The sequence below is a fragment of the Phocoena phocoena genome, chromosome 8, assembly GCF_963924675.1.
Source record: "Phocoena phocoena chromosome 8, mPhoPho1.1, whole genome shotgun sequence".
Taxonomy (NCBI): Eukaryota; Metazoa; Chordata; class Mammalia; order Artiodactyla; family Phocoenidae; genus Phocoena; species Phocoena phocoena.
This window is the reverse complement of record NC_089226.1, coordinates 39,456,157-39,483,693: the sequence shown is the minus strand read 5'-3', so window position 1 is coordinate 39,483,693 and position 27,537 is coordinate 39,456,157. Positions and strand designations below refer to the sequence as shown.

The 27,537-nt window shown below is 36.6% G+C and overlaps 1 protein-coding gene across 1 annotated transcript; it reads left to right on the top strand.

The window, feature by feature from the left end:
• Positions 1-22,605: 22,605 nt before the first annotated feature.
• On the top strand, positions 22,606-24,171 carry LOC136126908 (lysine-specific demethylase 4D-like). The gene has a single exon (XM_065882364.1). It carries the CDS (start codon positions 22,606-22,608, stop codon positions 24,169-24,171), a length of 1,566 nt encoding a protein of 521 aa, XP_065738436.1.
• The last annotated feature ends 3,366 nt before the right edge of the window (positions 24,172-27,537 follow it).

Sequence of the window (27,537 nt, the reverse complement as noted above, 5' to 3'; positions counted from 1 at the left end):
TGAGCCATGGCCGCTGAGCCTGCGCTCCGCAACGGGAGAGGCCACAACAGTGAGAGGCCTGCGTACCGCAAAAAAAAAAAAAGTTATTGCCTTAATCTCTTTTATATTTTAAAGGAGAAAAGAAGTCATTTTCATTCTGCTAGTCTGAAATCCAGATTCGAAATGAAGATACGCGAAGACGCAGAAAGATGATTTCTTTTCAGGAAAATGAAAAATCATGTGATTATCAGGCTCTATATGTGTTATCAAAATTCTAATTCAATCAGCCCACCCCTAATCCAAGCTCAGCTCTAATTCAATCAAACCTCCCTCCTCTTCCAATTGAATCACTTCCCCAGTTTTAGTAAACCCTCTCATTTGCAAAGTTACCAACCCACAAAGTGTGAAACTTTTGCTTGAAAATGAAGGAAAAAAAACCAATGGTCACAAGTCAGAAATCGCACTTAAAAAATAAAGTGATATAAAATGACATCTGTTTAAAATTTTTAACCTGAAAATGACCAATTTTCTAATATAAAAAGTTGGTGCTTTAATCTGTTTTGAAAAGTGAAAAGAATAGAAAAATAAAGTAGCTTGCTTTCTACCAACAAAATCCTGTTTTTAAATGAGGATGCTCTGGAGCCCAGAGAGATGCTTTCCTGGTGATAACCTCAAGATGAAATTTGCTGATGGTACAGGCTAGGTTACTGTACAGTATTATAAGTTAAGCACTTCTTACTTAATCGGAGCACATGGCTACCTCACTAGCTGGCCAGTCAGTTATTACTAAGACAATTAAAAGCAAACGTATTAAAAAACAGTTAAAACTAAACAACTAAAAATATAGAAAATAAAGGGATAGACAAAAACAGGCCAGGCAAATTCTAAACAACAAAGAACCTTATGTAGCAATATTAATTATCAAAAATATTCTTTAAATAGTATAGCATTAACAAGGACATTAATATGGGCATCTTATTGCATCACAGAAATCCACTAGGAAATTGTTACAATCATGAACATTTATTCAACTAACTACATAGTCTGGAAAAAATATGAAGCAAAAATAAAAAATTAAAAGGAAAAACTGCAAATCCACAATCATGGTGGGAATTTTTTTAACATAAACTTCTCTCAGTTTGATAGATCAAGCAGACAAATTCACAACATTGATACACAGAAACCAGATTGTGTATAGATATGTATGCTTATTGCATTTATTTATGCATTAATGTATATTGCATTTATATACGGATGTAAAATCCTTCAACCAAAACAAGAGAATACACGTTCTTTTCAATAAACAATGAACATGTACAAAATTTAATCAAGTATAAAGCCCCCAAATAAATTACAATAAATGCCTATTCATTTTTAAATGATAATATTTAATCTTGTCAATTTTGAACTTTATATAAATGAATCATATGTATTCTTTTGTGCTTTGCTTTTTCCCTTAATGTGTATTATGTGTAGCTGTGGTATAATATATAGAACTTCATTGCATAAAAATACATAGTATAACCTATTTATTCTAATAATTATGCTTCCAGTATGTGTTTATTACACATAATGCCACCATGAACATTCTTGGAAATGTGCAGAAGTGCATGTGTACACATTTCATATATATATCCCATCATCACGATAAGAATTCTTCTTGTCCCATAATCTCACCACACTTGATATTGTCCAACTTTTCAATTTCAGCTCATCTGGTGGGTGTATAGTGATATCTTATTGAGGTCTTCATTTGTATCTCCTTGGGTACTAATCTCCTTTCATATTTTTATTGTCCATTCGGATTTCCTTTGTGAAGTATCTGTTCAGTCTTTCTATTGAAATTTTTTTTCTTATTGATTTCTATGAGTTCTTACTACTTTGGGCATCAGTTCTCTGTTACTTGTTTGTGCTGTGCATAGATTTTTCACTTCTTGGCTTCTTTTTTTGGTATATTTTGATATACAAAAATTAATATGAGGGTAGTTCCATTTATTAATCTTTTCCTTAGTACATGGTATTTCTTTATTAAGTAATTCTTCCCTACTTTAAGGTTACATTGATATTCTCAGATACTATCTTCTGAAGGTTTTATAGTTAGGCCTTTCACAGTTCTACCAGGAATTCATTTTTGTGAATGGTGTAATAGAGGGGTCTTGAAATCTGGTAAAGCAAGGCTTCTCACCTTGTCCCTCTTTTATGAATACTTTGCTATGCTCTGTCCTTTGCACTTCAGTATAAAATTTAAAGTGTCACGTTCTATGAAAATACTTTTGGGATTTTGATTGTGATAATGTTGAATCTGTAGATCAATTTAAAAGTCGACATTTATACAATATTGAGTCTTAAAATCTATTAACAGGTTATGTCTTTTCCATTTATTTAGATTTTCTTTAATTTCCCCTAAGTAGATTTATATTGTCTTCATAGAAGTCTTGCAAATTTTTGTTAGCTTTAGCCTTAGATACTGCTTAATTTTTAATGCTATTATAAATGGCATCTTTCTTAAATTTTAGTTGTCTAGTTGTTCATTGCTGATATGTATATAGACAATTGTTTTTTATATATTGCTATTTTAAATTCAGAGACTGTTCTAAACCCTCTTATTAAGTAAAATAGCTTATTCATAGAACTTGTCAAATTTTTACATATACAATCACTTCTAAGAATGACAACAGTTTTGTTTCTTCCTTTCTGATCTTTTCTCCCCTCCTCCCTTTTTTTTCCTTGCCTTCTTACATTGGATAAGACATCCAGGACAATGTTAAATAAAAGAGGTGATCACAGGCATCCTTGTCTTTTTCCTGCTCTGAAAGGGAAAACTTTTAATTACTAAGTATGATGTTTACTGAAGGTTTGGGGTAGATGTACTTTATTCAATTAGAAATTTCCCTAGAATTTTTGGTTTGCTAAATGGATGGCAGATTTTATCAAACACTTTTCTGCATCTAATGAGATTGTCTTTTGATCTGTTACTGTGTGTTATTATATTAATTTATTTAACTATAAACCTTTCATTCCTGGAATAAACCCATCTTGATTATGATGAATATATTGCAGGAATCAGTTTACTCAGATTCTATTTAGGACTTCTGCATCTATGTTCATAAGTGAGACGCCTATTATTTTCCTTTCTCATCATGTCCTTGTACATACAATTTTTATCATAAAATATGTTGGGAAATATTCTTTCTTTTTCTGTTCTCCAGGAAAATTTGTCTAAGATTGGAATTACTTCTTCCTTGAATATTTGGTAAAATTTGCTGGTGTATCCATTTGGGGTGTAGAGTTTTCTTTGTGAAAAAAGTTTTGATTACTGCTTCAGTTTCCTTCATGGTTATAGATATACTCAGCATTCTATTTCTTCTTGTGTCAATTTTGTTATTTACATTTTTCTAAGAATTTATTTATTTCATCTGAATTTTAAAATATGTTGTCTTAAAGTGCTTTTCAGTATCTTTATTTTCTTTTATATGTCTGCAGAATCTATAGTGATGACCTCTTTGTCTTTCCTAATATTGGTTATTTCTGCCTTCTATTTCTGGTCTTTACCATTTTCACCAGGGGTTTGTTGATTTTATTAGACTTCTCAAAACAACCCAGCTATTGGTTTTGTTTATTCTCTTTATTTTATATTAGTTTTCTATTTCATCAATTTCTGGTCTTATTTTTATTGTTTTCTTTGTTCTACTTTCTTTTCTGTACTGCGACTTCCTGTGATGGATGCTTAGCTCATTTAATTTTCCAGTCTTCTTTCTTTTCTTAGATATTTATTTAAACCTATAAATCTCCCTTTTAATACAGTTTACCAGCATCGCATCAGGCTTGGAATGTAGCATATTCACTCTCATTTGGTTTAAAGCATTTTCTAATTTTATTTTTATTTCTTTATGATTACAAGTTTTATTTAGAAATATATTTTTAATTTTACAGAATTGGGAGCTACCTAGTTATCTTTTTAATATTAATTTCTAACTTTATTATTTTGTGGTCAGAGAACATGTTCTGCCTTCTTTCAGCCCTTTGACATTTGTTAAAACCGTTTTATGGCCAGAGTTTTATGGTCAATTTTGCAAAATTTCCATAGTACTTGAAAAAAATTATATTCTGCAGTTTGGGAGTACAAAGTTCAATATATGAACTTTAGGTCAGTTTTTAAATTGCCTCACTCAAATATTCTATATGGCTTTTCAGCTACTTGATCAATTAGTGGGGTCCTATTTTATGCCTTTCTTCTCTGGGTCTCTGTCATTCTCAAAAGTATCTCAGATTAGGTGATAAATGATAGGACGCAATGTAATGTTAAAATTGAGAACCACTCATGAAAATCTGAAATGAGTGTAAAATTTCTACTAACTCAGTCAATATTCAACATTTTACTGGAGATCATATCTAATTATATGACTTCCATTCCTAAGCAGCTCAAAAAAAAAAAGAAAGAAAAAAGAGTAAAAAAAGCTATGACTACTGGAAAAGAAGAGATATATTTTTTGTATATATTTTCAGAAAATAGTATCTACATGAAAAACTCTAGAATCAATGGTCAAGCTAATAGAACTAGTAGGAAATAAGAGGAATAAGGTTTGAAAAGAGATATAAAATCAATTAAAAATTAATAGAGAAAACGGTCCATATATTACTAAAAAATTACACTAAAAACTACAAACTTCCTTAGAATATATCTGAGGAAACAGATATATATCTTTATGGATAAAATTCTGAAACTTTATTGAAATACACACAAGATCTGAATAAATGGAGGAATATACCAATTAATGGGTGGGAATGCTATGTCTACACCAACTTTTTATTTAACTTAATGCAATTTCAACTCAAATCAACAAGGTTTTTATAGAACTTGAAAATTTTATTCTAAAATGTATACTGAGATTTAACTTTACTAATCTAGTCAAATTAATTCTGAAAAAGATGAATAAGGACATTGAGACTAGCCTTACCAACTATCAATACTAAGTATAAAGCTATAGTAATTTAGACAATATAGTTTTGGCAGAGAAATGGGCAAAGAAATCAAAGGACTTGAATGGAAAGGTTAGAAAGAGAACCATACTTATTTTGGAACTTGACATATGAGAGTGAAGGATTCCAACTCAGTGGGAAAATGGTGGTAGACAACTGGACTTCTACAAAAAAAACGCAACAACAATATAGATCCCTACCTCCTAACAGCAATGTTCTAAATGAGTGAAACTAATATGAAAAACAAAGAAATTAAAAGAGAATAAAATCTTTGTGACTTCAAAGATAAGTGGGTTACTTAAACAAGACATAAGGGAACAAAACACAATGGAAAATATTAATAAATTTAGTTATACTTAATTTTTCAAAATAATCTGAAAAAGATACCATAAACAGATTTAAATGGAGGTGGTGGCTAGGATAAGATATTTGAAACAATACAATAGACATAGAATTAGTATCCCAAACATTTAAAGAACTTTTACAAATCAGTAGAGAAAGAAAAACACTCTAACTTAAAAAATAGGTAAAGGATATAACATAATTATCAAAACACATAAAAGGCCAATAAATCAATGAAAAACCATTCCACCAGGAAACAAGTCACACATTAATATTAATAACAATATAAAGGAGATCAATTGTTTTGCCAATCAAATCACCAAGAACTAAAAATTTGACACTGTCAAGTGCATCTGGGGATATGGAGAAAGAAACTCTCTTACTCTGCTAGTGACTGTGTTAATTAGGAAAGTCAATAGATAAGCAACATGACATTGCCTAAAAATACAAAGTGTAGTTTCTCTACAACTTCTCTACAGTTTCTCTAAAAACCAAAATATCTAACCTAAATAAATTCTCACATATAATCACTAAGACACATGTAAAAGGTTTTTAATGCAGCATTTTTTACAATAAAAAACACTGGGAGTAGTCTAAATACCCAGAAATGCATAAAAAATATATTCTTATGACAGACTATGTATGTATATATATGAATACATCTTGAAGCTATTAATGTTTAATTTAAAAATTAGAAAAATATTATATATTTGATATAAAATAATTTATAGAAAAAGCAGATACACAAAATAACACTATATATGTGGATACACATTACACACACACACACACACACACACACACACACACACATCTACAGGTAGAAAATACACCAAATTCATGGTAGTTGTTGTTTCTGGCGTTGGGGAGGAGAAGGAGATTAGGATTTGGGGTTTAGATCTGAAAGGGACTTCCACTTCATCTGAAATATTTATTTCTTCTATTTAAAAGTACTTGAAACAGGAAGAAGACCCTTCAGAATGTCTGTTCAACATTACACTGGGGATTCTAGTCAGAGCAGTTAGGCAAGAAAAAGAAATAAAAGGTCCAAATTGGAAAGGAAAAAATAAAGCTACCTTTATTGATAGATGGCATGATTTTATATAGAGAAAATCTTAAGGAACAACTACTAGAACAAATAAGTTCAACAAATTGCGGGATATACAAGATCAGTATACAAAAATCAGTTGATTTCTATACACCAGCAATGAATAATCTGAAAATTAAACTAAAAATATTCCATTAACAATACTGTCAAAATGAATAAAATGCTTAAGAATAAATTTAACAAAAGAAGTGCAAGACTTCTACACTGGAAACTACAAAACATTGTTAAAGAAGAGCTAAATAAATGGAAAGACATTCCATATTCATGCATCAGAAGACAAAATTGTTAAGATAGAAATACTCCCCCAATTGATCTATGGATTCAGTGTGGTCCTTATTATAATTCCTGCTGGCTTTTTTTTCCCCCAGAAATTAAAAGTTGATCCTGAAATTGATATGTAAATACTAAGGACCCAAAATAGCCAAAACAGTCTTGAAAAAGAATAAAAATTTTGGAGGAGTCACACTTCCCATTTCAAAACTTAACTGCAAAGCTACAATAATCAAGACATTGGTAGAAGGATAGCTATATAGTTTAATGAATAGCTGTATACTTAAATGGAATAGAATCAACAAATTTTGAAGATATTTCAACAGTGAAAGAATAGTTTTTTCAACAAATGTTGCTAGAATAATGGATATCCACAAATGGAAGTCTGAAACCGACTCCTTACCTCACACCATACACAAAAACTAAGTCAAAATTGATCATAGACCTAAATGTAAGCTAAAACTCTAAAACTCTTAAAAGAAAACATAGGAATATATCTCCATGATTTTGAGCTAGGCAATAATTTCTTAGCTAAAATACCAAAAGCACAAGCAATAAAGAAAACGGATAAATTAGATGCATCAAAATTCAAAACTTACGTACTTCAAAAGACATAATTAAGAAAGTGAAAAGATAACCCACAGACTGGGAGAAAATATTTGCAAATCATATATTCAATAAAGGACTTATAATTAGGACATACTAAGACCTCTTGCAACTCAATTATAAGACAAATACAAAAATGAGCAAAGGATTTGAATAGAAATTTCTTCAGAAAAGATATATGAATGGCTAATAAGTATTGTAATAAATGTTCAGCATCATTTGTCATTAAGAAAATGCAAATCCAAGCGATGAGATAGGACTTCACACTGACTAGAATTGCTATATACAAAAAAATAGACAAACAGTAGCAAGTGTTGGTGAGGATGTTGAGGAATTGAAACCCTCACACATGGCTGATGGAAATTTAAAATGTTGCAGGCACTTTGGAAAAACAGTACAGCAGTTTCTCAAAATGTTAAATATAGAGTCACCATATTATGACCCAGCATTCCACTTCTAGGTATCTATAAAAGAAAAATAAAAGCATATGTCCACTCATAGACTGTACGTGAATGTTCATAACAGCATTATTCATAAGAGCCAAAAGATTAAAACAACCCAAATGTTATGAGCTGATTAATGGATAAATAAAAATGTGGTATATTCATGATGATGGCATATTATTCAACCATAAAAAGTAACAAAATACTGATACATGCTACAACATGAACCTCAAAAACATGCTGAGTGAAACAAGCCAGACACAAAAGACCACATATTATGATTCTACTTATATGAAATGTCCAGAATAGGCAAATCTATAAAGACAGAAAGTAGATTAGTGGTTGCCTGGAGCTGAGGGTGGATATGGGCTGTGACTGCAAGAAAGTGGACATGAGATTTCTTTTTGGAGTGGTGGAAATTTTCTAAAACTAGATTGTGGTGATGGTTGCACAGCTCTGTAAATATACCAAAAATCATTCAATTGTACACTTAAAATGGGTGAAATTTTTGTTATGTAAATTACATCTCAATAAAGCTGTTTAAAAAAACCACTTGAAGCAAATATGACAAAATATTAAGATGTCCATTCTGGCTGGTTGGAATGCAGGGTTTTGTTATACATTCTATTTTCTTTATTTTTAATGTTTCTCAAAAACAAAAATATTAAGACACCATAAATTCCTGGGCCCCAGTTTCAAATGAGATGGATGCATAAATTTACAGTCTTCTGATTATACTCTTACCTTCAGACACTGTCAGTTGTCCCCATTCCCAAAGGAAATGACTTAGAACATTCTTAGTAAAGCTTACCAGTCATACATAGCAAACCCAACTCTTTAGTGCCTGTTAAACATAAGCCAAGAATAACTAGATGTATAAGGAAAAAATTTAACATGCAAAACAGAAACCAAAACACCCTAGAAGAGTGAATTCAGAGAAAACAGACATATGTAGAGAGCAAATAAAACTTTTACAAATCCCTATTAATATTTCAAGAGAGAGAAGAGAAAATCTACAGCCATGAAAAATATGAGAAATCTATAATAAAAGGAATATTCAGAGAACAAAAAGAATTTCTGAAAGTCAAAAATAATTGCTAGAATGTTTGGAAAATAAAAGAACAAAGATGGAAAATAAGAGAAAAATAACATAAGAAAATTAAAGGATCAGTCCAAGAGGTTTAATATCCAAGTAGTTATATTTCCAGAGAGAGAAAACTGAAAATATAGTGGGAAGAAATATATTTTTAAAATGGAATAGAAAAGTTCTCAGCAACAAAGAATATGAATCTACATCAAATCTACCACAATAGTTGACAAAAAAGACTTACCAATCATATTTTAATGAAATCTCAGAAAATAAGGAACAAACAAATAATCGTAAAAGTGTTCAAGAAGTGAAAATAGGTTGCACACAAAAAAATCAGAGAACAGATTTTGGGTGTCTAGAAAGTAGAATTTAATGCAACGATATCTTCAGAATTCTGAAAGAAAAGCATAAAGGTAGAACACAGACATTTTCAGACATGTGGACTCTGGTAGACTGTTGTTATATTTGTGGCCAATAACTTTAGAATGTCCTTTTTATATTTGAGGAAATTCCCATATTATGACCCCTGCCTTGCCAAGGTTGAAGTCATAGCTCAATTATCCAGCATCTACTGAAGCAAAGACATAGGCATATGACATTGGCTCTTCCAGACGTTTCCTTGGAAGAGCTCAATCTGAAGAAACGTGTGGGAGTCAAATTTGCACAGGATCTGTCCCTAGAGGAGGGTGGTGAGACACTGAACTTTCAGAGGCAGCAGTGGCATAGATTCTAGTTGGTAATGTCCCTTGCTCAGGGTCTTTGGTGGCTTTGACCAGAGGAGGTATAAGAATACTTTAATATGGATGGTCGGATAATTTGGGTCTAGTTCCTGGAAGCACAGTCACCAAACCCTATTCTCTGGTCCTCCTGGAAATTCTGTAAGCTACTCCACAATCTCTAATGAATCTTCCAAGGATGCTTCTGGTGGATGTGCTCCACCAACACAAGGAAGTAAACGAAGAAAAAAGACTGAGATGGGGGCGGGGGGTGGATTAAGGGATCTAACATAATAGGGAAAAAGAATCCCCAGGATTACAGTGGGTAGAAACCCCAGGATGCAGGCTGTGCAACAACCTAAAGACTAAGCAGTCCAGATTCAGTTAAACATATGGAGGGCTCCAGGAAGAATATTTCTGAAAAGAGAAATCGGATTTAGTACGTGTTGTGTTTTATGTATTTAGAAGAGATTTGCACTGCTTGAAATGAATTTGGGAATGAATTAATATGTATAAAACCGAGCAAATGAAATAAGACAATTATTTAGGATAAATAAAATTTTGTTTATGAAAGGCAGTGCAATCATGGTACACTACATGACTCAGCTGTATCTAATATTACATGGTAAAAATTCAGACTTGATTTAACCAAAAAATTTGATATGAGAGGCTGGGGTAGAGGAAGTCTATGTGTGCTGGGATGGAGCATAAGAGAACTAGATCGACGTCTTTTTTTTTTTTTTTTTTTTAACATCTTTATTGGAGTATAATTGCTTTACAATGGTGTGTTAGTTTCTGCTTTATAACAAAAGTGAATCAGTTATATATATACATATGTTCCCATATCTCTTCCCTCTTGCGTCTCCCTCCCTCCCACCCTCCCTATCCCACCCCTCTAGGTGGTCATAAATAGATCCACGTCTTTTATAGTCTGTGTCCACAATATCTAAAACTGAAAAGTCTAGAAATACCGGAAAAACAAAACATAGAAAATAGCTAAAATATGTAAGAGTGGTTGCCTTTGAGGAGTGGGAATGAGGGAGAGGAATTATATTTATCAGGGTTCTTTATTTGCATTCTACAGAATTTACTCCAAAGCAAAAGAGGTGTGTTCTGTTTTGTTTTTAGTTTGTTTTTAAGTATTCAGTAGTTTATGGAATCTCTGGGAACACTTCAAGAACCAGGATTATCTACTACTCAAGAAATATATTTAAAATTTATTTAGAGTCCAAAGAAGCATACGTTAGAAGTTGCCTTAAAATTCGAGTGGCTGTGTCTTGGAGATAGGGGTTCAAGAAGACTTCTGCCCTTCTGCCAGATACCACTGTGGCTGCCACAGTATCCATGTAAGAGGAAAAAAAATAGAGAAATCTCTGAGGTTAATATTCCCAGGCTCAATTTATTATATGTCACAATGAAGTCATTATGTGACATTTAAATTGCTGATTTAAAGACCAAGTCCTCATCTTTGTCAGGATTTAATTTATGCTGTTCAACTGTATCAGGATTTAATCAGTGCTGTGCAGGTCTGACACTTCTCCTCTATATCCACACTCCTGGATATTCCTAACTAGGGAGTCCACATCAAATATTAGCATTTGAGATAAAAAGGTCCAGGAAAAGGAAGGTTTTATTCTTCTTTTTTCCACGAAGCTTCTCAAGAAAGGAATATTGAAGCTTGTGGAGCAGAATCATGCAGGTATCTTAGAGAAAGAAGCAAGCACATCTCATTGAAGGGATTTATGACTTTAGATAAGTGCCCATTAGAGGTGAAAGCAAGCTGTCAAGTAAAACAGTCTGGAGAGTTCCCACATCAACAGTTTGTTTTAAGCAAACGACTGTAGAGGACTGTCGTTTCCGAGACCTAGGGTATGTAGAGAAGAATCCCTCAAGTAGGAGAGTCTCCTTGAAAGCAGGGATTGTAATTTAGATAAGGGTAAGAGAACAAAAGTGAGGGAGGAGTCACATAGAGTCAGGGACAATGGCTAGATGGATTTGACTGAAGCTGGGAGCTTGTTTAAGGAACTATTGTGAGAGACATTTGGGGAAACAAGAAGAGATAAAGATGGTGGTTTAAACACAGTCATTTATTTTGTTCCCTCCAAAACTACACTGGAATGACGATAACAGGATTTTTGTTTTAAGAAGTAATATACCAAGAAAATGGTAAAGGAGATAATATAGTAGCAAAACTTGAAAACAGATGGACAAGTAGAAACTGATTTGTCAAACCCAGGAAATTTGAATGCTAAATTGGCAGTGACGAAAGCCAAGAAGCAACACAATTCCTTAATTGTCTCTAAGAACCCAGAAGGCTTAGGATTTCATGGCACCAGGTGCCTCTGGAAGTGGCAGTTAAAATGAAGCTAAGGAGGGCTTGTGGAAAGTGTGTCTTAGAAGCAGTGAGAACCTCAGATCCCCTCCCTCTGGGCAGCAGGGTAAACTGCTCTCTCACCCTGAACAGAAGACTAAGCTTCATTTTCTAGAGCAGCTGAAAAGGATGGTCTCTGCACTGGGAATTTCCAGGAATTGTTGAGAGTGTGGTTGTCGTAGGGAAAACCAATTGATTTAGTGAACTTCCCAAGCTGGATATTGGAAAAGCCAGGACCCATTTTCCATGTGGTGGGGAAGCCAGGCCTGTCCCCTCAGGAGGAAGATGGGAAGATTCTTCACTGTTGAATATCACCTGTCATGGAGATACCAACATCAGAGGATCAGCCAGGAAACAGCCCAGCCAGATCACCATTCAGGGAAGCATAATCTCCAAACTCATCCACACACCCTGAGCTTCTAATCAGTTCTTTATGCTGTACTCTTATATGTGTGCCAACTAGTAAGATCACCAGACACTTGAGGAAAGCCCTAAACATGAAAGAGAGAAACCAAACCAAAACAAAACAAAAGAAAAAAAAAATAAAAAGAAGTTTCAAAGAAACACACTGTACAGGAGGGAAAAATACCTCCAAAAGCCACTGACATTTTAGTATTTTCTGAGACATGAAATAAGTGCACCTGTGAAACAAAAATAGGACGATGGTGGGGGCAGGGAAGGAAGCTATATACACTTGAAAAAGCTAAGGGGACAGAAATGAGCTGTTAAAAATTAAAAAGTTTGATAGGAGAAATGAAAAAGACAATAGAAGTAGGTTTATAAGATAAGGTTGAGAGAAAATTTCAGAAGATAAAGCATAGTGATAAAGGGATAGAAAATTAGGAGAAAAGACACAAAAATTGGAGGTCCAGTCCATGAGGTCTGATATCAAAATACAGGAGTTAATGTACAGAGGGAAAATCTAGAGGAAGTTGTCAAAGAAGTAACTAAAAAGTTTTCATAAACTAAAGAACCAGAATTTTGAGACGGAAAAATTTAAGAACACTGGGACAAAGAAAAACTCCTATAAACTAATAGAGAGGAACACAACAAACTAGGACTAGGAATCATACTTACATCTCCCTTATTCCTCATACCATACTCGCAAAACTATAAAAAAAAGTTAATAAAACAAACCCCAAAACCCCAGTTAGAATTAAAGGTATAATTAAAATCCAAATTAAAAATACAATTAACATATAAAAAGGAAAAACCCCATAAGATAATATTTATCTGTCTCTGGATGAGCAAATAACTTTCTAAGTTTCTAAACATAAAGGCCATGAAAGGCATTACAAAGGAAAAGACCCACTCAACATTTTAATATATTAAACTGAAATATAATGCCTAAACCATTTAAAATTAAATATAAATAAAGAAATGGCAAACTGGGAAAAAACTATGAACAGATTAAACAAAGGTTTTAATATGTAAAATATTCATATGAGCAATATGTAAAATGTTCATATACTGTGTAAAATATGTGAAATAGTCACATAATGTATAAAATGTTCATGTAAGTAGATGAGAAAAAACACTAGAACCATATTAGAGAAAAATGGGCAAAGGATATGAACCAATACAAATGGCTAGATTCACTGAAGAAGAAAAAGTCAATCTTAGTTGTAATCTAAGAAATATAAATTAAAACTAGAGCTACATTTTTCACCAAAATTTTTCACAATAATTTAGTTTACAAATTATTAAAGATTGTTTTTCAGAGTAAGTTAACGGTGAGGATGTAAAGTGATATGTTTCTGGAAAGTTTTGGCAATACATGTTAAGGATTTTAAATGTTTAAAACTTGCAATGCAGTAAGACAATTTCTAGAAATCTAATCCAAGGAATTTCATTATTTAACTACTGTTATACCAAATATACTGATCTAGTTACTGAAAAATATAGGATATTTATAAGGGATTAGGAAAACTTGTGGAAAAGTAAAAAACAAAATAACTGTCCAATAATAGGGGGAACGTTGAGTCACTTATCGCCATCAAATAGAATTTATTTAGCCATCAAATATTATGGTTATAATTACTTTCAATAAATGGTAAGTAGACTTTCTAACTTGAGAAGAAATTTATTAAACACAGCATTTAGATATTGGCTGTCAGCAGAAACAATGGCTAACGTCTGAGGCATTCTGTCAACAATCCACATTTGAAATAATAGCTTTGAAATATGCACGGAACATAAAAGACAAGAAGGCTTTCCTGCTGTCTTGAAATTCTTGAGCAATCTGTACAATAAGCAAACAGGACAATGGCCACAGTGAGAGGATTTATTAAACTGACTTTACTTCTTACCTTCCCCAGTTTAAAACACACACACACACCAGGAAAGCTTGGAGGAATTATTTTTGAAAGACTCCTAATTTCCAGAAATCCATCAAGTCTAATCATTCTGCTCAAAATACTTTTCTTCAATTGTCAGGTTTCCTTAGATGAAGAATTTGTGTTACTGGGGATACCATGAATAAGGGTAAAATGGAAGAGTAACTGAAACGAAAGGGTACTTATTCTCAACTAGTACCTGTGGTTCCAATTGAAAGAAACATGGAGGCGGTTTCACAGTAAAAGCAACCATCTGAGACCCATAGAGAAGACATTTGTCTGGAGCACTGAAGGATCCCCGTAATTGTAATCAGCAAATTCTGAGAAGCTTTGATCTGTGCAAAGAGTTACACTTTCAAAATCAGAGTGTTTCAGTTGGATGCTCGATATCTGAAGACTAATGTGTATCTAGATTATTTATTTTATATAGATGGTAGGCCAGGCTCATTCCTCCTAGGATCCTTAGAAATGTAAAAAGGAAATAATTAGTTTATAAAACAAATACAGGGGACTTCCCTGGCAGTCCAGTGGTTAGGACTCTCTGCTTCCACTGCAGGGGCACGAGTTTGATCCCTGGTCAGGGAACTAAGATCCCACATGCCACGTGGCAAAGCCAACAAAAACAAATATGCAACTCTAGCCTTGTTTTCGTTGTCTATTAATAATTCAATAAGAAATGAGGACCTGTGTGATCTTCATAATCAGCATTTTATGGTTTATTACGGAAAGGCCCTTAGCATGGTATTTAAAGTTTTGACATTAATTTTCCTTCTAAATTGTTTCACTTTTCACTTCTTTAGAGGAAGTTTTCATATAAAATGAAAATTTTGATTATAAATTTATATAGTTTTAAATAAAATCACTGTAGAAGAATTTTGAAGATTAAAAATTAGGGTGAGATGGGCAGATTATCACATGATACAGGTGACCGCTACTTGTAGATCCTCAGTGTCTAGCTTGAGTGGTGACAGCTAAAAGTAGGAGAGGAAGGCAAGCTGGATCCTTGGCTCCTTATATAAGGAAGGAGAGCACAGAAAGCCTCCCTGTGGTATACAGATGTCCCTGGGGCCTCACAGTAGACTGTCATGGGATCCCCTGACATCACCGACTCTATGTCTAGGGAGAGGGAGATGTAATAGCCAACGGTAACTAGGATACTGTATTCCCATCCTTAGAAAAAAAGATTTCTAAAGGAGGAAGTTAATTTCAGGAGAAAGATGATCAATTTGTACTAAACAAGTTGATTTTCAGGGGCTCAGTGGCCAGTCAAGAAGGAAAAGCAAATCAGAAGCGCAGGAGTAAGTCAGTGCTATTCGAGAAAGCTATGGCACTAAATAATATCTTTAAAGAGAGAGTGTGATACTAAAGAATGCCGTGAACATAAAAAGGAAATTTAAAGGGAGAAAAAAAAAGAGTTAAAAGAGAAATGAGAATTGAGCTTTGAAATAAGACTGCATTTGTATAGTAGGAAAAGAAGTGGAACCAAGGAGAAAGAAAAGAACCGGAGAAGACTATAAGTACCCTGGAGGTCAGAGACATTTTAGGAGGAAGGAGGTGCGCCATGAATCAAAAATGTCGAGAGATAAAGTGTAACCCATGGAGCAGAATTTGGGAGACGATGTGACGATTTACAGAGATGAATTTCAGTGGAGAAGTGGGGTCAGAATCAGAAGACGAGAGAGATGAGGAAATGCTTTTGTAAATGTAGATTATTTTTGTTTATATTTTGACATGTTGGGTATTGAAATGAAGGAAAGAGAATGGATGCAGCTTAAATCAGGAAACAGATTGATGTCTGATTATTTAACACTTTACAGAGGTGATAGTGATCATTTAATTGACCATAGTTTTGGAATGCATGGAAAGAGTCCATTTAAGGAGTTTAAATGGCAAGATTAGCTCTGGAGAGGGGGAGTATCTTCTCTTCTCCTGAGATAGGACAGTAGGAAGAAAAATGGGGTGTAACCAAGAGGAGAGAGAATGCGGTGTGTGCCAAATGAAGTTAGTTACTTATTTTTTTAATAAACATTTTTGGAGTGTGCACTATATGAAGTACCAAGATCCCTTGGAAAATATGATGATGAACAAGACCTAGACAATGCCCTCAAAGTAGTTTTATATGGAAGATAAGACAAGTGCAAATATAATTCTAGAGATTGAGAACACAACCTATTAAGTTAAATATAAATTTTTCTACACCTCAGTTTCTTCCTCCATAAAATGGGAATAATGAGAGTACCACCTATGTTTTAAGCATCTCATTCTCTTTCTAGCTTACATTTCCTAGTGTTCTAATAGAAGTATTTGACCTAATGGAGACATTCAGCCCATGAATTGAACACTGTTTCATTCTCTCTCATTGCCCTCATGTTCTCATTTCCTTTTTTACCCGGGATAAATTTACTGGCCCATCATTTTAATCACTCTCTTATCCCTCCATCCAATCCAACAAGTCACTTGTTCCTCTCTCCTTGAGATACACGTGGTTGGAAAACCCTAACCCTGATGAAACCTTACTGTGTGCTTTCTTCCCATCTTTCGAGTCCCCTTATCCACGGAGGAAAATTCCACAAAGTCATACAATATGAGTTCAGGAAACACATCCAGACCAAGGCACACATAGGCTCTGCATTTCTTCAGCATCTACATGAAGAGGCATCTCATGTTGAGGAGGGTTTTGTTCTAGTGGAAGCCCCTTCCCCATTGCTCTTCCTTCATATAGGGCTTTGATGACAGCCACTTTATTAGGAAAGGGACCTTCAGACTGCTTGGGGAATTAAGCTGCCTAGATATCATGTCAGCCATTTACAGGAGCTGTCTGGGAAAGCCAGCAGCCCTGTACGTTAGGAGGCACCTGGAGACTTTGGATCCTTTTGAATGCTATAGCCGTCCAGTCATAGAAGGAGTCTAGGCTAGCCTACTGTTCAGGCATCCTAGGATGAACATCTAGGATCATTTATGAACAATGTTTCTCCTTCATAACAATCTATCCCCAAGAAGCTTGAGTGCTCATCAGGTGTTTCTGAAATAGGAAGAGAGACATCATTTGATTTCCACCTAATCTTTAGAGGCTACGTTAAATGCATTTGTCACACTCCCTCAGGGATGAGCTAGATTGTCAACCACTTCCCCTCCCCACCATTTATTACCAATATATTCTATAGAGACCTCGAGATTGTTACTTTTATCCTTCGACATTAAAGTTAGAAAAGGAGAAGAGTGCATTGATCCTCCATTACCTACCTTCTGCGTATTCCATGGTGCATGAGGCTCCAGGGCAGAGGTACAAGGAGCTAATACTGCTCACTGAAGGGGCCCCTGCCATCAGTATTCGGGTCTGCAGCGAACATTAATTTGATGCACTCTTACAAAAGCTACCAGCAGGGGTCACAGAGAGCAAGCCCTTCCTTGGCTATTATTTTGTCCTTGATCCCAGACCCAAAGGATAAGGGTTTTATGTTAAAGCCATATAGTGGTGACCTCTTTGGGGAGAGGGGTGGTAGAGGATTGTGCCCCAGCCCCAGCTTCCTCTTGTCTTGAATGGACCCCAGATAACATATAGGGACCTCTGGCACCTCTTGCAGACCACAGGAGATGTGGGGAGTTTCTATTACTTGGAACAATGGCAGGCCAGCTGATCTTAGTCTTATTGAGGAGACTATAGGGTGAGGAAGGTTAAATGCCTTTGTTCTCTAAAGACAGTTGAGCTCTTCCTCACAGATTTCTTTAGCATGGTTTTCTTCTCTCCCTGGTTCTTGTGCTGACCAGATACTACTGGTGTTTAATGCCCTGACCACTGTGCTAGCTCCTCCCATTCTGACAGCTTTCTCAGGGAAACCCCTTTGTTCCTAAAACGACCCTGAAATTTGTATTACCTTTAGATCCCATATATTTTCTTGTAAGAAATCTTAAAGGAAAAATTTCAGGCAAAATACCTGTGCTTTGTGGGCTGATAACATTAAAAATGAGGTCTTTTACTAGACAGTTGGGAGAGATGATTGCATTCAATTGTGTTGGAATAGGGAATGATGGAGTTAGAGTGGGGCTGATTTGAGTAGAATCTGGAAGAGATACATGGGTACTGAGCAACAGTTCAAGTTTCATTTGGAAATATTTTCTTGAGAGAGTACCTGTTTTCCTGGAAGGAAAATTGTCTCTACTTTTATCCAAAGCAAGAGGATCAGAGGAGACTTCACTGAAAAGGTGATGTTTGGGCTGAGGCTTGAGAGTTGCCATGGTGCTAAGACCATCAGACAAGAGTATACCGGCCTTTTTTGAGACACAGCCAGGAATGAGTTTGGAAGGAGAGAGCAAGGAGCAGGGTAGAAAGGGGTGCGGTCAAGAGGTGATGGTGGGCCAGATCACATAGGGACTTTTAGGACATTCGAAGGATTCTAAGTGGGGTGGATAGGTGTGCCTGAAGTTTGAGGACAGGGGAAAGTGAAAGAGAATATTTGAATGGTGGAAATGGGGGGAGCTTAAGAGGATTAGGCAACAGTATTACGGAAGCACTTAAAATTGGGTTAATGAGATAGTTTGCTTTGTTTTTTTTTCTTCGTTTATTTGTACACATATATTTTCTGTCCTAAAATTATAACTATTACATATGCTCCATAGAGTTCAAGTTGAACATGGAGTATACATAGTGAAATTTATATTTGGCATTGTTTTCAATATGTTTTTTTTTCACACACACGCACTGTATTTTATTTTTACAAGTGATAAATAAACTGACACAAAGCATTGTAAATGGATGAGCACAAGAAAAGCAACAATGATTGCAGTTACCAAACACGAAACACACTCATACTATGTCATAATAGCGACATTCAGTCCAGTAATCCTCCACTGTAACAGCTCCTTTACTTTACAGTGAAAATTGACTTGTATAATTTTTGCCTCTGAGTTCTTGTGGGATTTTTTTTTTAATTCAAACAGAAAGTCACAAAAATTATAATCATCTTCCTAAGTTCACTCATTCCCATGTAATTATTTTTTCTTCTTCTTGATGTTTTGTAAGGCACTTTTATGAATTCATCAGTTTGCCATTAGAGTTCTGAAAATGCTTATTCGTTCAGTTACACAGGATAGTCAGTTACCAGAAACCTGTACTTGTCAGAGTGTTTTCCATGAATTCCTTGAACATGAAACCCTTTTATAGGAACATTTTTGCAAAAGCATCAGAGTACACGCAGTACTCTCTGTAAATGATAAAAGACTTAAAAATGACCACAGTTAAAGATTTGACGAAAGTTCATAATAATGAAATTGACAAGGAAATTTAGTTATTTCTGAGATATACATTTTAAAGTAATAACTAGAATTATGACTTATAACATTATACCAGAACATATAAGATTTTTAGAAATTTCATGTAATGTCTGAAACATTTATATTAACGTATTTCCATACAAATAACCCAAAAAAGTTTATTATTAGTTTTTTGTTGTTGTTGTTTGTTTGTTTATACTGCAGGTTCTTATTAGTCATCAATTTTATACACATCAGTGTATATATGTCAATTCCAATCACCCAGTTCAGCACAAGCAGACCACCATCCTCACCCCACCACAGTTTTCCCCACTTGGTGTCCATACGTTTGTTCTCTACATCTGTTTCTCAACTTCTGCCCTGCAAACATGTTCATCTTTACCATTTTTCTAGGTTCCACATACATGCGTTAATGTACGATATTTGTTTTTCTCTTTCAACTAACTTCATTCTGTGTGACAGTCTCTAGATCCATCCACGTCTCAACAAATGACTCAATTTCGTTCCTTTTTATGGCTGAGTAACATTCCATTGTATATGTGTACCACTACTTTATCCATTCATCTGTCAATGGGCATTTAGGTTGCTTCCATGACCTGGTTATTGTAAACAGTGTTGCCATAAATATTGGGGTGCATGGGTCTTTTAGAATTATGGTTTTCTCTGGGTATATGCTCAGTCGTGGGATTGCTGGATCACATAGTAATTCTATTTTTTGTTTTTTAAGGAACATCCATACTGTTCTCCATAGTGGCTTTATTAAATTACATTCCCACCAACAGTGCAAGGGGGTTCCCTTTTCTCCACACCCTCTCCAGCATTTGTTGTATGTAGATTTTCTGATGATGCCCATTCTAACTGGTGTGAGGTGATACCTCATTGTAGTTTTGATTTGCATTTCTCTAATAATTAGTGATGTTGAGCAGCTTTTCATGTTGATGCATCCCTTTTTTCTACCCTTAATGAGAATGTTACTTCTGTTTCACTGTTAAGAATGATCCTTGGTAATTTTTACCTTGAAATTCTTTATCTTACAAAACAAGTTTCTCTTGACGCTTTGCAAGTAAGAATTGTAAAATCATGAATGGATTTTGCATTTCAACAAATGTTTTTTTGATACCTATAAGACGATGGTATTTTTCATTTACTTTGTTAATATTCTGAATTATATCATTAAATTTTCCAATGTTGAATCATCTTTCCATTCTATTTGGTCATGATGTATTATAATTTTATTATATTGCTGTATTTCATTGGATAACATTCCATTTTATGCTTTCATGTGTGCTTATAAACAAAGATGGCCTGTAGCTTTATATTTTATTGTCCTTTTTTCGTTTTGCTATCAGAGATGAGAATAGCTTCATCTGAGTAGCTTTCCAACTTTTTCCATACCCTGAGACAATTTGCACAATAAGAGTTAACGTTTCTTGAAACTTTTCTAGATTCACATATAAAATGATGTGTCTCCTGGACTTTCGGGGGTCATACTTTGAACCAGCTTCTTATACTGGGGTATTGTTCAAGCTTTCTGGTGTTTCTTGGATCCATTTTGGATATGTTTCCTCTCCAGAAAATTATTCTTTTCTCTTATCTTTTGAAAATCTTGCTGTCAAGTTTCTCCAAGGATTCTCTTTTGAGATTTAAAAAATTCTTTTGTGCACTATTTCATTCTTAGTGGTTTATTTTCCACTTCTTTCTTAGGCTCAGTTATGCCCATGGTTTACCGCTATCATTAATTTCTTCCAAGAATAATTTTGGTCATCAGTGTTTGGTGTTGTATGTGTTTTCTTTCATTAACTTTGTCTTTATTCTTTGTTATTGTTTTACTCCTACCCCTTCTTTCTCTTCTTCTATTTTGTAACTTCTTCAATTGAACGTTTAGTTCATATATTTTCAATCACCCTTCCTTTTCCTTTTGGTACGATGAAAGATATCTGTCTCCTTTAATGCTTTTAACCCTAAACTATATTTCAAATTTTACTTAAATAATTTAAATAAATTTAAAAAAATTATTTCACAGAAATTTGTAAAAATCATCATAACTTGATGATTTATGACAGTGAGCCATTCTGATGGCTGTGTAACCAGCACCTGCCTTCAGGATAGAATATTCACATTATTCTAGAGACTTCCTCACACCCCGCATTCACAACCTCTCTCCCTCACAAAGGTAACCACTACTCTGACTTGTAACATATATTACGTTGCCTCCATTTTCTCTTTATAAAAATGGAAGCAAAGAATAGGTATTCTTTTGGGTCTGGATAATTTTGCTCACTATTCTGTTTATAGAATTATTCTTACATTTTCATGTAGTTCTTGTTTATCTTCATTGCTGTATTGTATTCCGTTGTGTGAATATACTACAGTGTACTTAACCATTCTAATGTTGACTGGCATTTGAGTTGTTTCCAGTGTTTGGCTACTGAAATAATGTTGTTCTGAACATTCTTGGACTTGACTTTCATTGCACAGACATACACATATCCTAGGCATGAATCATAGCACATGGGTAAGTTCAGTTTTAGTGGATTCTGTCTAAATAATTTTTCAAAGTGAATGTAATGATTTCTATTCTTCTTACCAGAGTACAAGAATTTCCACTGTTCACAACATTTCTTGTATTGTCAATCTTATGAAATTTTAGCCTTTCTTTGAATATGCAACTATATTCTATGGTGGTGTTTTATTTGTAGTTCCCTAGTAACTATCTCCAAACATTAGTTTGCAACCTGTCTGTATTGTATTTTTTCTTAGGTTTTCTTTCCAATACTGCCCTGAAGACACGACATTTGGGATACCCACCCAGGGCTGGGTGATTCACTAGACCTCAAGAGGCCACAGCCAAGTGTCGACGAAGGACATCACAGACTTGCAGGCTCAGCCAGCATCAGTCCTGAGCAAGGCTTCTGCCCAGCGTGGAGTCCCCTGCAGAATCAGCAAGCCTAAGAAATATTATCAACTCATTGTACTAAAGTCTACTGGGGGTTCCTGCTGACATACTCCAACCCATTTTTGAAAAAGTAGTGTTTTCCATCATCCTCACCTATTCAGAACATAAGTAAAAATTTGGGAGTTTCTTGCTAATTAATGAAAGCTATGAAGTCTAAGTCCAACTGGGCCCAGAATCCAAGTTGTAGCATAATGGTATTTCATCCAACCCATGAAGAGTTTAATGATTTCGATACATACATTGCTTATATGGAATCCCAAGGTGCACACCGAGCAGGCGTGGCCAAGGTAATTCCACCCAAGGACTGGAAAGCCAGAGAGACCTACGATGATATCGATGACATCTTAATAGCAGCTCCCCTCCAGCAGGTGATTTCTGGGCAGACAGGAGTGTTTACTCAATACCACAAAAATAAGAAGGCCATGACTGTGGGTGAGTACCGCCACTTAGCAAAGAGTGAAAAATATGGGACTCCACCACACTTGGATTTTAACGACCTGGAGCGAAAATATTGGAAAACACGCCCCTATGGTTCACCAGTATATGGGGCTGACGTCAGTGGCTCCTTATTCAATGAAAACACGAAGCAGTGGAACCTTGGACACCTGGGAACCATTCAGGACCTGCTGGAACAGGAGTGCGGAGTGGTCATCGAAGGCGTCAACACCCCCTATCTTTACTTCGGCATGTGGAAGACCGCCTTTGCCTGGCACACGGAGGACATGGACCTTTACAGCATCAACTACCTGCACTTCGGGGAGCCCAAGACTTGGTACGCGGTGCCCCCGGAGCACGGCCGGCGCCTGGAACGCCTGGCCAGGGAGCTTTTCCCGGGCAGCTCGCGGGGCTGTGAGGCCTTCCTGCGGCACAAGGTGGCTCTCATCTCGCCCACGGTCCTCAAGGACAACGGCATCCCCTTCGGTCGGATCACTCAGGAGGCTGGAGAGTTCATGGTGACGTTTCCCTATGGCTACCACTCTGGCTTCAACCACGGCTTTAACTGCGCGGAAGCCATCAATTTCGCCTCCCCGCGCTGGATCGATTACGGCAAAGTGGCTTCGCAGTGCAGCTGCGGGGAAGGCCGTGTCGCCTTCTCCATGGACGTCTTCGTGCGCATCCTGCAACCGGAGCGCTACGAGCTGTGGAAACGCGGGCAGGACCGGACCGTGGTGGACCACACGCAGCCCACGGAGCCCAGCAGCCAGGGCCTGAATGCCTGGAGGGAGGTCCCCGCGCCCTGGGGAGCAGCTCTGGGCCTGAGGCACCACCAGCCACGCCGCGCTCGGCGCCCCCGTGGGCCTGTAGCCGCGGACTGTGAGACCCGCCACCGAGTCCCTGTGATTGCTGTGTCCCGGCTCTCCTGGCCGCCCCGGGGTTCTTGCTCGGCCACCCAGTTCGATGCTGCGGCCACCTGCTCCTCCGGGGAGCCCGGCCTGACCCAGCCGCCGACCCCAGGTCCATCCGCCCCGGATGGCCACCCAGCTGGAAGATGTGGCCCTCGTCGTCGTCCTTGGGAACAGGGGACTCAGGAGCCAACTGCTCCCCGCAGAGCTAAGATGAGGCTTTCCTTAGACATAGCTCAGGACCCAGAGGCTCAGCCCCTGCCTGTGGATGCACCCTCGCTGGACAATGCTGAGCCACTCAGCCCTGGGCTCCAGCATCCCGCCAAGGCTTCTGGGTGTGGTTGTGGCCCTGTCCCCTAAGCCCAGGGGATGCCTTTCTACCCCACTGCTCTTGCGTGAGGATCCTTTGAAACTGGTCGCATTGACATTTCAGAGCTTTGGCTATTTGAAGGTCACTAGTCTTGCATGAGAGTCCCTCCCGTGCTACCGCTGGACCTGCTGGGTCCGTGGTGCTTACCAAATTCTCCAAAGTTTGTTATTCCTTCCAGACCCTGGAATCTTTGCACACTGCTAACTCCTGTGTCACAAACTGAGGATTCATGCACTGGACACTCTAGTGTCTCAGGAAACTAGGTCCTGCTGAGGTCGCCAGAGCCCAATCTACCTCAGGCTCCCATCCTGTGGGCCAGCTCTGGATGCTGCTCAACTTCTAAAGAATCCTGGGCTTTGATTAGCCTCCAGTCTCCCTCCTTTTCCTCTTCCCCCTTCCCTTCCCGCTTTTCTTGCCAAACTAGGCCCTTGTGACCAGTTAGGTCAGTAGAGACTCAGATAATAATTGATAATCTTTCTGAGTCTTTGATGTATTTAAAATATGTTCTCTGCCAGTATGGTAACCAGAAAGATAAAATCTGACTTTACTAAATATATTAAAGGTAACTGGAATATTAAAATCTGACTTTATTAAATATATTAAAGGTAACCGGAATATTAAAATCTGACTTTATTTTTTGTGTTGTTCATTCAGTCAACTGAGAGTTGGTCGTTTTTCTTGCACTTTTCTTAATAATTATATCAACACATTTCAAGCAAAACTTATTTTTCTGAGCTTGTTGCCTTGTGTGATGTTGGTGAGTTTGGGGTTGATTGTTGGGTTCCAGCTGGCTGGCTGGGTTGGGGGATTTGGTTTGCAGCCCTATGAGAAGGGAGACTTGGTGGAAATCACCTGGCACTTGGCTGATCCAGGTTGCTAGGAGAGATGAGCAAACACAGGGCTAAAAGTGCCAGCATGTGAAAATCTTCTCTCCAAGTCTCCACTGCCTTCTCAATGCACTATGTACATTTCACATGGTTAAGTCATTGATACATCCCAATATAAAAATCCACAAATAAATGAACAAGACAATTTCAAGTGGGCATATGTTCTGTGAAGAGAGTAAAGGGGATGGGGTGATAGTGCAGAATGGGCTGTGTGGTTCCGGTGGTCAGGGAATACTTCATAAAGCAGGAGACCTTTCTGAGTCCCAAATGACAAGAAGGAAGGTCCAGAGCTGATTTCCACTTGGAGGAAACAAAAAGGGTAACAGTCCTAACATAGAGCTTGGTTATTTTGTGTGTATAGAGAGGAAGCTCATTTGTGTCTGGGGCATAGAGAAGGGAGAGGCAGGTTCCAGGGTATGTAGGACCCTGTAGCTCATGTTAAATATTTGATTCTTTTTCAACATGAAATGAGAAGGCATTGGAAGTTTAAAACAGCACTTGACATGATATAATTTGCATATTTAACTAATCACCTTAATTGTTCTGTGGACCCCTTGGGGGCAGGAGAAGTAGTTAGAACATCTAAGTAATACAGGTGAGAATCGATGGTTACTGACTTAGGCCATAGTGTTGAGAATGCACAGAAGTGGCCAAACTCAGAATAAATTTTAGAAATTGAAAATGATAGTCTGGATGCAGAAGGAAACATTTCAGAGAATCAAACCACATCTCTCTTCCCTCCAGCTGTCCCCTACAGAATTTCAGTAAGATTCTGGAATTTGAAGCACCATGTAAAACTACAGGCAGGAGCAAGGAAAAAGTAAGGCTTCTTTGAAGTTCTGATTGAGCAGTAGCAAAAGCCCACGTGTCCTCCCTATCACCATGCAGCTAGGCAACTCTGTGGTAGTATATTCTGCGGAAAACTGAAGCTGAAAGACTGAACTCCGCATCCTCAGTGGAGGACGGCAGTGACATGCTTGGCTGAAAAGATGATTAAGCCCTGTATTGAGATGGTGGAACCACATGATGGAAGCAGACTGGAATTACTGGGAAGGCAGCAGCCCTGGAGAGCAACTGGATCATAGTAGATCTCATATGAGCCAGGAGTAACCTTTCATGTGATAAGTAACTGAGATCTTGAGGGCTTTTGGTTCCTTTAATTTAGGTCAGTTGTGGATATGGCAGTGCAGAGAAATATGGGAACTCTGAGAAGCCTCTATGAAGATAGGAGCCTGGCTCATATTGCTATTTTAAATTTTAGAACCTGAAATTTTCCTTGTTACATTTCAGGGATATCACAATCTCTTCCCGGCAGATACACGCTCCAAATAGCCTAGGATAACAAAATTGGGGGTTTTGTAGGAAAAGAAACAAAAATAAATTTCAGAAAATATTTCTTCCACTATACTCCTTATGTTGTCACTCACTTTTATAGTTGAAACAAAATTTCCTTTGCCCAATAAAAAGAAGCAATGTTAAAAATACAGTTTAGTTTTACCAGTACACTGGTTCCTAAATTAGTGTTCTTGACCTAAGTAAGCAGTTTTCAAAAGAAGATTTACAAATGGCCAACAGGCCCATGAAAAGATGTTCAACATCACTAATTATTAGAGAAATGCAAATCAAAACCACACAGGGATATCACCTCACACCTGTCACAATGGCCATCATCAAAATGTCTACAAATAATAAACGCTGGAGAGGATTTGGGTGAAGGGGAACCCTGTTACACTTTCGGTGGGAATGCAAATTGGTTTAGCCACTATGGAAAACTGTATGGAGGTTGCTTAGAAAAACTAAAAATGGAGCTACCATATGATCCAACAATCCCATTCCTAGGCGTATATCAGGAAAAGATGAAAACTCTAATTCGAAAAGATACATGCACCCCAGTGTTCATAGCAGCCCTATTTACAATAGCCAAGACATGGAAACAAACCAAGTGCCCTTCAACAGATGATTGGTTTAAGAAGAAGTGGTACATACATACCATGGAATATTAGCCAGAAAAAGATGAAATATTGCCACTTGCAGCAGCATAGATGGACCTAGAGGATATCATACAAAGTGAAGCAAGGCAGAAAAAGACAAATATATCACTTACATGTGTAATCTCAAAAACAATACAAGTGACTCTATATACAGAACAGAAACAGACTCACAGACATAGAAAACAAACTTGTGGTTAGCTAAGGGGAAAGGAAGCAGGGGAGGGATAAATTAGGGGTATGGGATTAACAGATACACACTGCTGTACAGAAAACACATAAGCAACAAGGATTTGCAAAACAAAACAAAACAAACAAAAACAAAACAAAACACACAAGGATTTGCTATATAGCACAGGGAACCGTATTCATTATCTTGTAATAACCTATTATGAAAAATAATCTGAAAAAATATGTATATAACAATCACTTTTCTGTACACCGGCGACTAACACAATATTGCAAATCAAGTATACTTCGG